Source organism: Berghia stephanieae, chromosome 3, assembly GCF_034508935.2.
Source record: "Berghia stephanieae isolate SIO BIC M18660-M18661 chromosome 3, UCSD_Bste_1.3, whole genome shotgun sequence".
Lineage (NCBI taxonomy): Eukaryota > Metazoa > Mollusca > Gastropoda > Nudibranchia > Aeolidiidae > Berghia > Berghia stephanieae.
This window is the reverse complement of record NC_088362.1, coordinates 67,121,801-67,140,627: the sequence shown is the minus strand read 5'-3', so window position 1 is coordinate 67,140,627 and position 18,827 is coordinate 67,121,801. Positions and strand designations below refer to the sequence as shown.

Genomic DNA, 18,827 nt, shown 5'->3' with positions numbered 1-18,827 from the left:
TGTTTCGGTATTTCTTCTAGTCCTGGAATTTTCCAGGCAGTTATGGACTCCTTGTTTATGAATATCCCAAATGTATGTGTTTACTTTGATAACATTTATGTTACAGGCAAAAATGATGATGAACATTTGCAAACATTGAATACTGTTTTGAATTTGGTTAAACAAAGGGGATTGAGAATTAATTATCAGAAATGTCAATTTATGAAGAAAGAAATCAATAACTTGGGTTTCAAATTATGTAAAGAAGGATTGAAGCCACAGGTGAAGAAAATCAGAGCTGTGAAAAAGGCACCAAAACCTCAAAACGTACAACTTAAAGCATTTTTGGGTCTTATCAATTACTACTCTCGAAATTCATTGGTAACTTAGCTCAGATTTTGTCCCCCTTGTACACGCTTTTGCAAAAGGGTAAATCCTGGCACTGGAGCAAAGCTCAAGACAAAGCATTCCAACAGGCTAAAGATATTTTGAGTTCTGAAAACCTTTTGGTTCACAATAGTCCTGATAAAAGATTGATTCTAACTTGACTTTCTCATGAAGATGAAAACGGTGAGCGACCCATTGCATTTGCAAGTCGAACTTTGAATAAAGCAGAGAAAAATTACTCTCAGATTGACAAGGAAGCTCTATCTATTATATTTGGAGTAAAGTAATTTCACAAATTTGTGTATAGCAGAGTTTTCACAATCATTACTGACCATAAGCCACTCTTGGGTCTCTTCGGTGAGCATAAGTCTCTTCCAGAGCACGCCTCACCCAGAGTCCAGAGATGGGCCATTACTCTTGCTGCATACACTTATCACTTGAAATACAAACCGGGAAATGAAAATAATGCGGATGCATTGAGTTGCCTACCGTTGGAAGAACAAACAGCACTGTACGTGCCTGAAAGTCTAAATGTAATATTTACTATTATTGACAATTCTTTTGCTAATGCAGATGGCATAGCCAGAGAAACTATGAAAGATGATTGTTTACAATTGGTTTATCAATATTGTAAAATAGGCTGGCCAAATGAGGTATCTGAAGAACTAATTCCTTACAAAAGAAGAATGAATGAAATGAGCATTGAAAATAACTGCATTCTTTGGGGATCTAGAGTCATTGTATCATTGTCATTACAGTCTAACATTCTGAAATTGTTACATGAACCTCATGTTGGTACCTCCAAAATGAAAAGTTTAGCGAGGTCGTGGCTGTGGTGGCCACATGTGAAATCGGACATTGAAAAATTCGTAAAAATGTGTGCTAGCTGCCAGAAACACGCTAAGCATCCAGCAAAAGCTCCACTCCATAATTGGGACTGGCCAACTGAGCCGTGGAAACGAGTTCATGTTGATTTTGCAGGACCATTTCTAAATAAGATGTTTCTACTACTCATTGACGCCCACTCAAAGTGGTTGGAAGTTAAAATGATGGACAGCATCACTTCCCAGCAAACAATTATTGAGTTAAAAGAAATTTTTGGTTCACACGGGTTACCTGACCAAATAGTTTCGGACAACGGTCCAAGCTTTACTAGTTCAGAATTTAAACAATTTTGTTCAGCAAATGGCATTGAACACATTACTACATCTCCATACCATCCTGCAAGTAACGGGTTGGCAGAGAAAGCAGTGTGTACATTTAAATCTGCTATTATTAAAATGGGCAACAAATTTAGTTTGAGAGAAAGGATCAATAGGTTCCTCACAAAGTATAGAATTACTCCACAGGTGACAACTGGGGTTGCACCATCTGAATTATTGTGTGGTAGAAAGTTCAAAACGCACTTGGATTTGATCCATCCTACGCTGCAGGAAAGTGTATCAAATCATCAAGTATGTCAAAAGATAAATCATGATAAAACTGCAGTTGATAGAGAAATTAGTGTCAATGAACACGTATTTGTGCGAAACTATGGGCGAGGGGAAAAGTGGATTCCAGGTCAAGTTGTCTCTCACACTGGCCCTCTCTCATATCGGGTTCGAACCAATGATGGTGTCATGATATGCAGACATCAAGATCAGATCAGAGCAACATGTATTGATCCACATGAACTAGAAGCTAGTGAAGTTGACAATGAAGAGGCTGAATCCAATTAATCAAAATTAAATACTGAAAACATTGAACTCAATGAATCTGTGTCTGACACAATTTTGGATTCTGCATCTCCATTCCAACAATCACTGCGTAGATCTACCAGACAGATCAAACCTCCTGATAAGCTAAATCTGTAATTAAGTCTTAGTGACTTGGTGGTTCATCTTACTCTTATGTTATTCTAGCTGTTGCACTCCAGGCAATTGAATTGGCAATCCATTTGTTATCCATTATGTTTATAAAATTGTTGATCGAAATTAGTTTTATTTCCATGCATTTGAGTTTATGATAATTGATCAGTACTTACTTATCTTAGGGGGAAGGGATGTAATATAGTTAATATTAATGTTCAATACAAGGGAAACAATCCTTGTATTGTGTTGTCTTGTTGTATTGTTTCAGTTATGATCCTTTGATGATCCTTCTTTTTATTGTGTTCCTGTTCATAATATTCAGTTCCGGAATAAACACTTGCGTTTTTTGAATCTTGGAAGTCAGCCATGATCAACAACCGGTCTTATAAAGTAATCTTCAATAATCTACAACAATCTTTAATAATCTACAAAAATAAGAATTTCAGAAGATTCCTAAAATCCAAATAATGAATAGTGTCTTCTCATGGGCAGCAGTATTTTGATCACACCAAATCAGATCCCATGACTTGAGTGTTTTAAGTAGGATCCTAGATTGGAAAAATCGTGTATCCCTAGGTTAAGGCCATTGGATCGGTTTAAACACTTTCTTTGGACTCTTTTCATCTTTCTGAAATCAGAATTAAAAATGGGATTGGAATGAAAATTGCAGTACTGCATAGTTCAATTCTTAATACACATAAAAGAATATAAATAAAAATTAAATAAATATGCATATAATTGATCTGGTAAAACGAAAGTTAGTATAATTTACAGTGAACAGTGATGACTTATTGTTTTTGTTTTAAAGGGTTTTACAGCGCTTGCAACACATTAAGGTCATATCAGCGCCAGTAAAAAGGAAGAAAATGAGATAGTAAAAAGTTCTAGAATTACAATAAAGCATCCAAGAAAAGGGGAGGCAAAGGGGAATTGGTTCAAATAAGAAACAGGCGTAGATTCCAAAATCACACTATCAAAGTACTTAATTTGAGATCACTAAAAGTCTCATCCAGACACAAGCACAGGTCCCCGCTAAGAGGAATACACTCAAATGTTTTACACACATAATATAAAGAAACATAATGCAGTGCATAACAGAGAGATGATTTCCAAGGAAAAAAATATCATCTCCCAAAACTCTAACTAAACATTTGACTGTTTCCCTCCAAGCCAGGGTTTCCGGTCAGGGCCTGGACAAAACCAAGTAATCTCATTCCAAGACAAAGATAATATAGAAAGCATGTTGGAAACAGATAGAGGTGGGTAGAAGACAGTGAGTACCTCCCTGCCCACTATGGGAGGTAAGGAACCCCACCCAGAGTGATGACTTAAAATGCAGTGAATATACACTTATAACATCCATTATAATGACAACCTCTCTACAGCAATATGATGCCCAAATCTCGATTTTTTTTCACAATATATCAATAGCAATAAAAAACTCAGTATGAGATGCATTTTAGAAAGACCTTTGCAACCTCAAAATGGAAGTAATTGTTAATTTCAAATCAATTTCTGGTCGAATGAAACAATTTGCTTTCTGACCAATGAAATCCTGTATTTTGTCAGGTATACACTAAGATACAGCACTATATATCCACCATCATTTATATTTGACAATGCATCCAGATGTCTAATCATTCTTCTATGAAGCTGAAAAGAAAAGTGCAGACCAGTGACTTTAAGTCACCTACGTATTCTCTCCAAAGATTGGACATGATGACAATAAAGAATAAGGGCATTGCTGCCAAGTACAGGATTCCCATTAACAGTTTGTTCACAATCAATAAGATCTGGGAGAAAATCAAAGATGGATTTAAAGCATAGAGAAAAAAAAAGAAGTAACTTTGACTAATGCTGATGAAGCTGTGCTGACAAGTTCACTGGTCTACACATTGTAATTGTAATGTTTCAATCATGCCACTTTACTCCCCCATCATGCTGCAACTCTCTTTAATGACTTTTTCTGGTCCAGACTATGTCGTGGTAGAAAGATTGCCCTGCATGTATGTAGTTCTTTCATGTCAAACAGTGATGCCAACCTATTAAACTTTAAACTATCCCACTATAAGAAGATGTTACTATTAAAATTTAATCTTAAATAATGTAGTTTGGAATAAGCTTCTATTTTTTTTTACTTGTGTCAATATAAGTGGGTCAAGTTTCATTATGATAAAAGGCAGCTATCAGGAGATTTTCATTAAGGGCAAATCTTGAGAAAAGACCAAGATAACCCAGGCATCAACTACAGTGTAGTTATGTTCTTTTTCTAAGGGAAAAAAATTAGGTGCTAACAACAGAGTTCAAACCTAGATCCATGGGTGCAAGTGTAATGCCTTATCCATCAACCTCTAAATAGCACAAGATTTTAATTAAGGATAGTAATCTACAGATGGTTTACCTCACTGACATCATTTGCTGGTCTCTTCACAGCAGTATTGACTGACTTTTTATCACTATTAAACTTGATCGCTTTTTTGACAGGTTTTGTATCAGAGAGGTCTTTGGATTCCTCCTGCTGTTTTGGTGTTATTGAAGGAGATGATGATTTAGAAGATGAGGAACCGAGCTTGACAACCTTCTTGCTGCTATCAATACACGAGGGAGGTGGTTTTAATCGACTTGTAGCTAGATTTGATGTAAAATTATTGACTAAACCTTTGCTGGGTCCCGAAGGAATATCTTGTGTTAACCTTCCTTTTCTGAAAAAGATGAAAGTAATATGTGATAAAATATCTCAACTGTTTCCCAACTTTAAGTAAGAACTTAAACTTGATAAAACTGATAGTCATGAAAAAAAAATGCAATATAAATCTAATAGTATGTCTTCTACAATGAAAAGATTAGACGTCCCCTGTCTCGATTTTGGCACATAAAATGAAAAATGAACATTGAAAGCCACTCTGGATAGAATGTTGGGCCCTTTGCTATCCAAAATTTAAGTCTCAACTACTAATTTCTGAGCAAGTAAAGGGAGTCGAAAAGGTGATGTGAGAATAGATTGAGCCTGTGTGGTTTTTATGACAGCCATCACTCTAAAAGTTTAGCCACAAGCAAGAGTCCTGAGAGACAATATGGATTGAGAAAATTGTGTCAAAAACATATATCCAAACTTCATTATTTTTTTAGATTGTATCAGGACATACAGTCTAAAGCAAGCCATATCTTGTGGAGGACACACAAGGGATATTTGAAACACATTAAGGCATTAAGCAAAAGGAAATCGTCGAAAGGATGAGTTTTCCTAAAGGAATACACAAGAAATGTAAAATAAAATACTTCATTGATCCTATATAGAAATTATAATTTATGAACAGAGATAATGAGGACCAGAAATAAATATGTAATTAAATTAAAGAATGCTGCTGAGTATAAATCAAATAATCACATCTTACTGCCAAAAGAAATGAAATAGAAAATAGTTGTGACCATCTCACAAAGGTGTGAGAACAATTCTTCTCTATGGCTGGTAAAAAAATATGCAATGAAACCTCAACGTTAATCCACCTATTAATTTGTATTTCATTTGCATCTAACTTTTTTTGAGATTGAGTTGAAAGGGACAATGTTAAAGTTCTTACTTTATAACTGCCACTGAGTCATCATCGTTTGACAAGGTAAATTTTCTCTTCTTATCCCGTGAAATTTGTTTCTTTTTCATCTCTCGCCCTCTCCGATTATCCCTGTATTTGCGTTGAGGCAGAGGCAAGATATATTTGTTATATAGATCCACCAATGCTTCTTTGTCCAGGGTTTCAAGGTCAGTTGCTGATAGTCTGACATAGCGCTGAAAATGAAGTAGTTATTTCTACAAAAAGGCATAGAAAAAAATTGTCATGATTCTTGCATTTTGCAGCTACAGTAGTCATCACTTTTCGACACATCGGATTTCTGCATGCATTGCACTACTCCAAGCTATTCCTGGGTGACAAAATTTTTGTCTCCACAACTGCATGCAAGATACAGATAACTACATGCTCTGCTTTGACCATCTTCTACTTTTCCCATCCAAATTCTTTACAACCAGTTTAAAGCAATGCCAATGGAAACACACTTTCACACATCATAATTTACCGAGACTTGCGAAAGCCCCATAACGAATAACATTAGTGAAAATTTATACACGACAAATCTTCGTCATTCGCCAGGCTATAGAAGGTGTCATAATCCGTTAATGAGAGTTTACACCACTCAGGCATCATGTCTCATTATGTAATAAGTCTTCAAAACTGTACGCTCTTTGTTGACAATCTTCTACTTCTCGTATCAGATTTTTGTCTTATGACCACGAACATGCTTTCACACATTAAGAGTATTTTTATTGTACAGTGTGTTTATTAGCATTCGTTATATTTTTTATTATTGTATTTTTGTAACTAATTCTGTATAATATAGTGTCAGACAATAAGTCAGTAAAAACTTATTGTTGACTTTTTATTTGTATTCTTGGTTACTACTACACAACCGGAACAGAGGTGTGTACCAATAAGTAATTGGGCGACCAAGCCATGTCAATGAGATTTTCTATTTAATTTTGATGAGCTAAACCAATTAAATTGCTTGATTTATGGGATAGAATTCATTTTTCAAAAATTCTTACAAACTTTGGTCGTCCCATTCGACAGTTTGAATTTGAACAGGTGATACATATATCAGAGGCAGAGGAGATAATCCATGATTGATTGATGTCCTTAAAGTCAGCAAGGATAATTCCCCTTCAAATAAAGGATTACTTCATGTACCATGCAGAAAAGCGATGACTACTGTATCAGGGACTTTGTCGGAGGCTTGACTAAAAAATCATGATAGACGATGGAAATAAATTCATCCCCCCTCCTGCCCCCCCCCCTCCCCCCTTCCCTGATAAAAAAAAAGGGGAGGGGGGTTCAGGGTCCCATACTAATTTTCTAAAAATCCCCTCTTTAAGCATGCTGTGAAACTACAAGCCTTTCCTAGATTCCTAGTCAATTCATTTATTTTAACTTTGAGAAAATGTCTGAATATGTGCATTCACCTCTTCTTCTTCCATTAAGGTCAAAGCTTCAGATTGTATGTCTGACTTTTCAGTAACAGGGGTTTTAGAGGGAAGCAGGAAGCATTTTTTTTTTTTGGTATTAGTAGGCAGTTTAGTGAGCAGCAGCAGTGGGAGTCAAATTGTGACCCAACTCGCCCACAAGAAAGTTGTGATTGGAAATTGTCGTTTGCTTTTAGGGGAGTTCAGTAAAAGATGCTTAACTTTGTTATGAAGAGGAATTTCGCAGATATTTTGGTATCATTGTTTTTGTCTTTCAATTTCCTTTTAAATGGTGCCAAATAACGAAAAATCTACCAACAATTTAAGGAGTTATATGTGGTTAAAATTTGACAATTTACATATGCGTTCATTTTTTCATTTACAGCGTGTGTTTTTAAAATACAAACGCTTTCTTTTAGGATAAGATCTAAACTTTATTCATGGAAATTTCAGGGCTCTAAATCTATGCGCAGATACTTTTTAACTCTTCGCCGAAATGCCATGTTTTCATTATCATCTCATCATGACTGCCAGACGATATCGATATTCATATTGATATCTTTTAACTTAGTTATTTATTACTGTATTTAAAATTTAGTCCATAATGTCTATCATTTACTATGTATTTATTTTAAAACATACTTTCAAACTTTGTAATAGGCATTTTAATGTTTTTATTTTTAAAGTTGTTATTTATTTTTTGTGTGTAAAATTCGATATGAATAATATTGATATTTCCCTATATGGCCATGTCAATCATGTAGACATCCTTTGATGATATAAGCCTACCCTTTGATATCTGCAGTCGCCTTTTCTTTTTCTACGCTCAATCACGACTAAACTCCGCCCAGAAACGATTTCATAGGTCCGTCCATCACCATATTTCAAACTTTTGTTCTCGTGAGTTCTTAAGTTTTTTGATTGATGAACGATTGGCTATTGAGCATCTTGACCCTTCAACGATTGGTCGTTCTGACAGCTCACATGTCAACAGCTGTCAACAATACATTGAGTCATCGCTGAAACAGTGGAAGACGCTCATCGCATAGTTGCGTCACAATCACCACGTTGTTGAATAAATTATCCAGGCATGGTTGATAGGTAAAAAAGCCGCCAAATTATGTTCTAGTTACATTTGAAACAAACAAAGTATATCACTGATCTCGTCTCATTGAGATATAAACAATGATATAAAAATCAAGAAAATCGGCCAATAAATAAAAAAGTTGCTAAAAAAAGGTAAAATAAACAAAAGCAATTTTTAAAATCAAATTTATTCGTAAAACAGTTGGTTTTCAACCGATTTTTCTGAAATAAGGACCAATGTTCCTTTTTCAAGCAGATTTCAACAATGTTACTTTCAAATTCCTCAGAATTATGTTTTTTAATTTTAGATCTTAGCTTTTAGGCCTACTCAAAAAGGTGTTTTATTCCTTGCATAACAATAGAGTAATACATGGACAGCGAGAAGCGGCGTTTCGGCCATCTGGATCGAAAGCCTGTTACTCACAATTCTACACGAATGACGGTGGCGGTTGATCAAAGAGGTGTAACAAATTTATTTACCAAGTACTTTTCTTAGTACTAAAGTTACAAAGTAATAATTTCGCATCAGAAAAAATAACTCTGAAGTTCCTTTCTCTTTATTACAATAAAATTGATACCACAAATGACAAAATCGCCCCACAAATAAATAATTATTCATAATATTTTTTTTAATTTACAAAAATTGTCATCAAAGCAATTTTTCATCACTAAAGACGTAATTTTTCCCCGATTTTTACCAAAGTGCAATGTCAATGATTTTCACCCGCAAATAAAATAGGATTAAATCGCAATTTCTACAACATATTTTATTTTCTGTCTGAAAACATCCTGCGACAGGGACAGGGCCTGTCATTTCCTTCACAACGATTGGATTTTACTTACTGAGGCCAGTTTTGGCTACCCCGCCCATGAATATTATGCCGTTGTTGGTTTTTGTCGGGTTGAATCTTAGAGAGTTAAAGAGGGGAATTATTTGCATTATTGTTTCAGTGAGAGATTGGGGATAAATCCAAAAGTGATATGGCATATTACATTTCTTACTAGTCGATTGTTTAATTATGTAACATTTGCGTCATATTATGTAATATGTGTTATTATGAAATTTGTTTCTTCCTCTTTATTAATGTAAATACATTGCCCTCGATAAGACGAACATTTTGGTATAAAATCTGTTAAGAAGAACTCCATATTGACTGTTTTAACCATTTTTTATTAACACACGCGATTTCGGTCACAACTTTCCAATGTTAATTTGGGGTAAAAATCAGTCTGAAATTTCAGACTTTGAACTGCAGTAACTACCTTTCTAATCAAGTTAGAAACAAAATTCAAACTGTTTTGTAATCACTGTTTCCAGATCTTTCATATGACATTGTTTCAAGTGTGTGAGTTACATTTAGAATTTCTGTTAAACTTAAACTCCTTCCTTAATTACAGTTACTGTTACAGTTCTCTTAGATTCTCTTGACTAACAATCTCAATCAACTCACTCAGCACAAACCTAAAAAGTGACGTCTTAGAGGTTCTAGTTTCAGAGTATAAGTTAAATGATGGCTACGGTCTGAGAGCCGGGGGTCCCATTCAAATTAAATCACTCATCAACTTAACTCAAAATCACCACACACTCACACTAGAGAGGTGGGCCTTTGGCCTACCAACCTCCGCTGCACGTCCAACTCGCCTTGAACATGCATTCACGTAAAATATAAAGATTTTTTTTAAAAACCTACCTCTGTTTCAAAAACTAGCATCTTCCAACTTTCTAAGAAACATTTTGATTGTTCAGAACTTTAGTTCGTTAAAAAAATACCGGCCAATCTGACCCGTTGAGTCGAATGAAAACGAAATTTTGTTGTTTACACGGTTCAAAGGAAATGCCGTAAATAAGCTTTCATGGACTTCCTGTGTTGTTTTTACAGTGTCACGTGACCGTTTTGAGAAATTTGACGTCTGCTACAAATAATTAGACCGGTGGGGGGTAGATATTTTCGTTGGAGCAGAAAAAAAGTGAGTATTATTTCTTGTACTTGTAGAGAGGCCTAGGGTCCACCAGCAGACCAGTTGATTGAATGAAAGAGAAAAAGGCCTTTTTTATCCGCCGCCACCACCACCTTGAAAGAGTGGAGGGGGAGGGGGGGGGGGGGGTGCATGCCGACGAAAGTGTCGCTTGGTGACCTTGGTGACGTAGAGCATCTCAAGGATACTGGCAGTTGCAGGTGTTCTTAACCCCTTAACAGTGAAGCTAATTTTTTGCTTTTAGATAATAGTTTGCTTTTATCTTTATTATTGTTAACGGGGAATACAACGTTTCCGCCAAGAGAGCAGTCAGACTATCGCAACTCGGGACTTCAATTGTCTATAATCGTTTTGCCGTTACTTGTCTTTTTATGATAGAAGATTTGGTGTTAGGTCAAAGATCTAATTTCGCCGCTAAAAGGTTGCATTGCTACTGGGTTTGCTCTCCCCCCCCCCCCCCCCCCCCCTACCTTTTTTTTTTCACCTTAGTATTGTTGATTGCTGCTATTTCCATTTTTATGATTAGCAAGTGCCGTAGGAGTCTCACAGGATGCAGGAGTACTGCAATTAACCCTTTGCCAGTGACACTGATTTTTTTGTTTTCAAATAATAGTCTTCATTTATATTATTTTTTAACGCAGAAAAAAAAACGTTTCCACCATAAGAGCAGTAAGAATATTGATAAAAAGCGCTTTGAGCACATTGGGTGGATATTGCCCTATATAAAGGCTCAAGTTTTTAAATTGTAATTTGTTTTTTGTCTTTTGATGAAAACGGTAAGATTTTATTTTTGGTCCAAGTAAGATTGATATTGGCCTTTAAAAGGTTAAGTTGTTTTGTTTTTTCAGGTTTTTTTGTTTTGTTTTTCGAATGCGGATACGTTGCTTCTTCCTTTTTTTCCTCAACTGGCAAGCTATAGCTGTACTTACCCGCATGGCTTGCACACACAAAAGGATACATCGAGGTCACAAAACCTTACATCCAGGTCACAAAATCAGACAACTAGGTCACACATCAAGACATCTCTGTTTCGTTTGTTCCAAGATAGCAAAACAAACCAGACGTCTTGGAGTTCGAAAGAGCTTTCCATAAAATATTTGGTATTTGCAAGACCCCCAGAAACCAATTCCCTATACAGCTCTTGTGCACGGTTACTTATGACCTTGATTTCTTTCGTACCCACCCCCAAAATCCCACTTATTGTGTGTTATAGGCAGAACATAATAAATAGCTGGGCTGCCACATACGTGACTAAATTGGCCAAAGAGAGAATCTATACTTTGGCATTAGACACCCATTACCTAATGTCTTGGTTTTTAATCCTAGCCTAGTGAGAGAGAGAAAACAAAACAATCATACATGTATCTGCAAACAGCAGAACGTTTTCATTTTACATTGAGATGGGAAGGGGGAGGGATAACACTATGACGAGAGAGAGAGAGAGAGAGAGAGAGAGAGAGAGAGAGAGAGAGAGAGAGAGAGAGAGAGAGAGAGAGAGAGAGAGAGAGAGAGAGAGAGGGAGAGAGAGAGAGAGAGGAGAGAGAGAGAGAGAGAGAGAGAGAGAGAGAGAGAGAGAGAGAGAGAGAGAGAGAGAGAGAGAGAGAGAGAGAGAGAGAGAGAGAGAGAGAGAGGAGAGAGAGAGAGAGAGGAGAGAGAGAGAGAGAGAGAGAGGGGAGAGAGAGAGAGAGAGAGAGAGAGAGAGAGAGAGAGAGAGAGAGAGAGAGAAGAGAGAGAGAGAGAGAGAGAGAGAGAGAGAGAGAGAGAGAGAGAGAGAGAGAGAGAGAGAGAGAGAGAGAGAGAGAGAGAGAGAGAGAGGAGAGAGAGAGGAGAGAGAAGAGAGAGAGAGAGAGAGAGAGAGAGAGAGAGAGAGAGAAGAGAGAGAGAGAGAGAGAGAGAGAGAGAGAGAGAGAGAGAGAAGAGAGAGAGAGAGAGAGAGAGAGAGAGGAGAGAGGAGAGAGAGAGAGAGAGGTGGGCGGGGGAATGGGAAAAGATGAAAGAAACAATGGGTTGCCTGATGACGTAGATCAAAGGATTGTTACAGCGGTGTTCACGGTGCGTACTTCGTGAAATTTTAACCTTTTACAGTGACACTGATTTTTTTTCTCCAGATTGCTTATGCAGAATAAATCGTTTCCACCAAGAGAATAGTAGTAAGAGTATATTTCAATTAAACTATAAATCGCAAAGCTTGTCTTTTAATGATAACATTAAGACTAAGATCTGGAGTTTGGGGAGTGAGTAGAAAAGTGCCAGAAGACAATAGAGAATAAAAAATTTTTTCGCGGCGGTGGTGGGGTTTGAACCTGCGACCTTATTGGTACGACAACTCCGCCTGGCAGGTGAGAGCGTGGCTCTACCGTGTGAGCTATCCACGAACACAAAAATATTCGTTTCAAACTCAAAGTCATTTCTAGATCCCTCTCTCACCCACTTCTTGAGACCGCCGATTCGTTCACCACCATCGCGAAGTAATTTTGACCAGCAGTTAAGCTTAATAGCCAATATTCTCATCACAAACATATAACATAGAAACGATTGAGACATTGAGTATGCTCCGGTGTATGGGGTGAATTTTTAATTCAGAAAAGTGAGTGGAGCAGGCACTTATGTTGGTAACAACAAGATATGAAGTGAGTAGAAAAGTGCCAGAAGACAATAGAGAATAAAAAATTTTTTTTTTCGTGGATAGCTCACACGGTAGAGCCACGCTCTCACCTGCCAGGCGGAGTTGTCGTACCAATAAGGTCGCAGGTTCAAACCCCACCACCGCCGCGAAAAAATTTTTTATTCTCTATTGTCTTCTGGCACTTTTCTACTCACTTCATATCTTGTTGTTACCAACATAAGTGCCTGCTCCACTCACTTTTCTGAGTTTGGGGAGTGTAAGATGGAATCTCGCCATTAATTGTTAAAATTGTTTTGATTAAAAAAACCAAAAACTCACACACACACACACAGAGTCTCGCATCCGCTACGAACTAATTTTGCGCACCAATTTTTACTGCACTAATGCACCAAATAGCATACCTATCTAGGGACACTTTTTCCCGTATCTTTTTCTCAATAAACTTTTTAAAAAACCTTTGTTTTGTGTAGGTTTTGCGCGGCTAGCGGCAGGCACCAACCATTGGACAGACGGAAACCCACACGATTTCGCGAGGAATGAATCATGAAAATATTTAGGATATAATTTCAAACACAACTTTTGAAATTCATCAAGGATTGTCTAGAGAGCCTCGCCTTTGGCCGACCAACCTCCGCTGCACGTCCAACTCGCCTTGAGCATGCATTCACGTAAAATATAAAGATTTTTTTTAAAAACCTACCTCTGTTTCAAAAACTAGCATCTTTTAGCTTTCTAAGAAACATTTTGATTTTTCAGAACTTTAGTTCGTTAAAAAAATACCGGCCAATCTGACCCGTTGAGTCGAATGAAAACGAAATTTTGTTGTTTACACGGTTCAAAGGAAATGCCGTAAATAAGCTTTCATGGACTTCCTGTGTTGTTTTTATAGTGTCACGTGACCGTTTTGAGAAATTTGTCGTCTGCTACAAATAATTAGACCGATAGTGGGTAGATATTTTCGTTGGAGCAGAGAAAAAGTGAGTATTATTTCTTGGACTTGTAGAGAGGCCTAGGGTCCACCAGCAGACCAGTTGATAGAATGAAAGAGAAAAAGGGCTTTTTTATCCGCCGCCACCACCACCTTGAAAGAGTGGAGGGGGGGGGGGGGGGGGGGGGTGCATGCCGACGAGAGGGAGACGTGTCGATTGGTGACGTCGAGAATCTCAAGGATGCTGGCAGTTGCAGTTGCAGGTGTTCTTAACCCCTTAACAGCGAAGCTAATTTTTTGCTTTTAGATAGTAGTTTGATTTTATCTTTATTATTGTTAACGGGGAATACAGCGTTTCCACCAAGAGAGTAGTCAGACTATCGCAACTCAATTGTCTATAATAGTTTTGCCGTTACTTGTCTTTTGATGATAGAAGATTTGGTGTTAGGTCAAAGATCGAATTTCGCCGCTAAAAGGTTGCATTGCTACTGGGTTTGCTCCCCCCCCCCCCCCCCCCCCCCCCCCACTTTTTTTTTCACCTTAGTATTGTTGATTGCTGCTATTTCCTTTTTTATGATTAGCAAGTGCCGTAGGAGTCTCACAGGATGCAGGAGTACTGCAATTAACCCTTTGCCAGTGACACTGATTTTTTTGTTTTTCGAATAATAGTCTTCATTTATATTATTTTTAACGCAGAAAAAAAAACGTTTCCACCATAAGAGCAGTAAGAATATTGATAAAAAGCGCTTTGAGCACGTTGGGTGGATATTGCTCTATATAAAAGCTCAAGTTTTTAAATTGTAATTTGTTTTTTGTCTTTTGATGAAAATGGTAAGATTTTATGTTTGGTCCAAGTAAGATTGATATTGGCCTTTAAAAGGTTAAGTTGTTTTGTTTTTTTCAGTTTTTTTTTTGTTTTGTTTTTCAAATGCGGATACGCTGCTTCTTCCTTTTTTTTTTTTCCTCAACTGGCAAGCTATCGCTGTACTTACCCGCATGGCTTGCACACACAAAAGGATACATCTAAGTCACAAAACCTTACATCCAGGTCACAAAATCAGACAACTAGGCCACACATCAAGACATCTCTGTTTCGTTTGTTCCAAGATAGCAAAACAAACCAGACGTCTTGGAGTTCGAAAGAGCTTTCCATAAAATATTTGGTATTTGCAAGGCCCCAGAAACCAATTCCCTATACAGCTCTTGTGCAAGGTTACTTATGACCTTGATTTCTTCCGTACCCACCCCCCAAAATCCCACTTATTATGTGGTATAGGCAGAACATAGTAAATAGCTGGACTGCCACATGCGTGACTAAATTGGCCAAAGAGAGAACCTATACTTTGGCATTAGACACCCATTACCGTTACCTGATGTCTTGGTTTTTAATCCTAGCCTAGTGAGAGAGAGAAAACAAAACAATCATACATGTATCTGCAAAACAACAGAACGTTTTCATTTTACATTGAGATGGGAAGGGGAAGGGATAACATTATGACAAGAGAGAGAGAGAGAGAGAGAGAGAGAGAGAGAGAGAGAGAGAGAGAGAGAGAGAGAGAGAGAGAGAGATAAGTATTGGTAACACCGGCTCAGCTCTCTAGTACCGAATGTTTTTTGATAGAAAACAAATGCATCTTCAAATCTAAACTGCTTTTGACGGTTAGCGGTAAGTTTTTTATTTATTTTTCTGTCCAAACGAATGATTTGTCCTGGTATAGAAGCTAAGTATTGGTAACACCGGCTCACCTCTCTACTCACTTACTCTTACTCTTACTCTAAGACGAGACTTTCGTCCACAAAACCGCACGGACACTACTGCAGTCTGCTGTGTAGTTCCAAACTCATCCACTCGTGATTATCATGCTTACAATTTTCAAAGGCTGTGAATAAATTACAGCGGAAATTTTTTTTTACCTTTCTTAGATTGTGCAAGAGACCCTCTTTAGAAAGCAAGTCGGGGTAAAGTAAATCTATACCGCTGTCCTTTTTCGTGGGGGTCGCCATCTTAACAACTGTGTAGATATTCGAGAATCGTTCGAGTAAACTCGGGTACTGAATTTGCGAGTACATCTCTATCACACACTTGTTACGAGTAGTTGTGGGGAGCATTGCCGGTTGTGCTATCACTCTATCTCTCTTCTCTTCTCTCTATCTTCGGTCCCTCTATTCTTCTAAACAATTTCAGACTGGGATAGGTAAAATATATCTATTGTACAGAATTATTAACAGTTAATAACGCGTTCTAGTTCAAGCGATATGAGCTTCTATTAGCCTGACTAAATTATTTATGAACCTTTTTTTTTAATGCCGACAATAAATAAATTAATATTTGAAATTGAAACTGAAAAATTATTGAAAATGAAAGCGAAATTCTTATCAAGTGGTTCGAAATAAATTGTACGCAAGCAAACCCGGACAAATTCCAGGAAATTGCAGTAGGTACAAAAACACACACAAAAAAAACCACGTTCAACTGCAAGTATTACATGTGAAGAAGTTGTAAAATTACGAGGGATCGACATAGACTACCAATACCAACTAAAATTTGATTTACACATTTAAACCATCTGCCGTAAAGCTTCTCAGCAATTAAATGTCTTAAAACGGCTTGGAAAATACCTTTCAAAAATGAACAAGTTAACAATATTTCACTCTTTTGTATTGTCGAATTTCAATTTCTGTCCACTAGAAATACGCGGAAAGAATCCACCCAAACACGTGCCCAAAGATTTGATAAATGACTCCAAGACCATGGTACTCAAACGGCCAATGATGAACAAAACCTTTAAAATATTTTTTAACCACTTATTTAATTGTCCTTTATTTTATGTCCTTCCTACAGCCCGAGTTTCTCGTAGCTTAATATCACATTGATTTATTCATCTAGATGGACAATTGGAATCAACACTATGTGTAACTCATAATCTCAAAATTGTAGTAATATTGATTCTGAAAATTCAGCTCACAGCCAAAATATAAAACTCGGGGTACGTTTTGTTTTATTATGAAGAGAATTATTACTTTTAGTTTCCTGAGTAGAACCCCAATTTTTCATTTTCTATTTTTAATTTTTTTTTTAAACATTGAATTCACTTTTTTTCACCCACTTAATCCCATCACGACACCAATTTGACAGGATATTCATTTCACATGTGTCCTTTTTGTTCTAGTTCGCTACAATATCAGATCTTATGCTTGAAATCGGCGTCTATAGCTATGCAGGTCTGATAACCGAACGCAATAATGGGCCTAATTTAATATTGTTGCAATGGACAATATTTTGCGTTGGTTTGAAAGTATTTCTATTATAACAATTAGCCCATGGTTATCAGAACTGCACATAAGGCGTGAGTTGTATCCAAATGTCATCAGTGGCGGTTCTAGCCTATTTACAGTGGTGGGGCAAAGATGATTAGGTCATATATATATATATATATATATATATATATATTATATATATATATTATATATATATATATATATATAAATGTAAATTTTCACTCACATTATTCTTGCCAAGACGATTCGTTTCAGTGTTCCCACCTCAAATGGATTATGCCGACTGATGAGGTGGGAACACTGAAACGAATCGTCTTGGCAAGAATAATGTGAGTGAAAATTTACATTTATATATTAGCTCTAACCACCATTATCGAGCACTTTGGTACCTACAAGTACCCACCAACACTCATAAATATATATATATATATATATATATATATATATATATATATATATATATATATATATATATATATATATATATATATATATATTATTATATATTTTTTTTTTTTTTTTTTTTTTTATTTTTTTATTTTTTTTTTTAATTTATCTTTTTATTTTTTTTAAAGTTATTTATTTATTTATTTATTTATTTTTTAATAATTTTTTTTTTAAATTATTATTTTTTTTCACCTTTAAAAAATAATATTTCAACCACAAATAATCACATTCATAATGAAATGACAATACCAGTAGATTTTAATTATTCCAAACGAATAAAAAAATGAAATCACGAAAGAGAATACAACTAAAAAATAAAGCGACGAGACATAATGCGACAACACCTTGACATTACAAGTCCATTTCGTTCACTCGAAAAATTAAAGATTTGCTTTAATCCCTCAACGGCGAGATTAATATTTCTGTTACATTACTGGTTTTCAGTAGTATGTGGTAACCTTAAAGTTTTAATCGAGAAGCAACAACAGCGATATGACTCGAGTTTCATTCAGAGCTCAAATTGCATTTTACTGCTGTCTTGATGATTAGAATGATTGTGCCGGTGGTGGTAGTGGTTGGAATCTTGGTAGCGGTGGTGGCTGGTGGTGGTGGTGGAGGAGGATGTAATTATGGTAGTGGTTTTGGTGGTGCTGTTGGTTAGAATGATATTTGTGGAGACGATGACGGAAATTTTATGATGATGTTGATATTGTTTTTATTGCTATTGTAGTACTTGTTGTTAATATTGTTGTTGTTGTTAATGATGAAGATGATGATGATGATGATGATGATGATGATGATGATGATGATGATGATGATGATAATGATGATGATAATGATGATTATGATGACAACGACGATGTCGTCGACAATGATGGTTACCATACGATATTACAATATTACAAAGTTTATTCAATCTTAGGCTTTCGACAATAAATCATACAATTTGATGACCACATACATGAAAGTGGAAAAAAATGGTAAATGGAACCAAACAATAAACTGATACCATTAATAACCACAAATAATACAACAATAGTAATACCACCAATACGTACAATAATAATAATAATAATAATAATAATAATAATAATAATAATAATAATAATAATAATAATAATAATAATAATAATAATAATAATAATAATAATAATAATAATAATAACAATAACAATAATAATAATGATAATAATAATAATAATAATAATAATAATAATAATAATAATAATAATAATAATAATAATAATAATAATA

At 36.0% G+C, this 18,827-nt stretch overlaps 1 protein-coding gene across 1 annotated transcript; it reads right to left on the bottom strand.

The window, feature by feature from the left end:
- Positions 1-2,514: 2,514 nt before the first annotated feature.
- Positions 2,515-15,868, bottom strand: LOC144968258 (ashwin-like). The gene is made up of 4 exons (XM_078906433.1): positions 15,762-15,868; positions 5,798-6,003; positions 4,618-4,918; positions 2,515-2,844 (listed from the first exon to the last, which is right to left on the bottom strand). The coding sequence occupies exons 1-4, from the start codon at positions 15,849-15,851 to the stop codon at positions 2,794-2,796; spliced, it is 648 nt and encodes a 215-aa protein (XP_078762559.1). The 5' UTR covers positions 15,852-15,868; the 3' UTR covers positions 2,515-2,793.
- Positions 15,869-18,827: the final 2,959 nt, after the last annotated feature.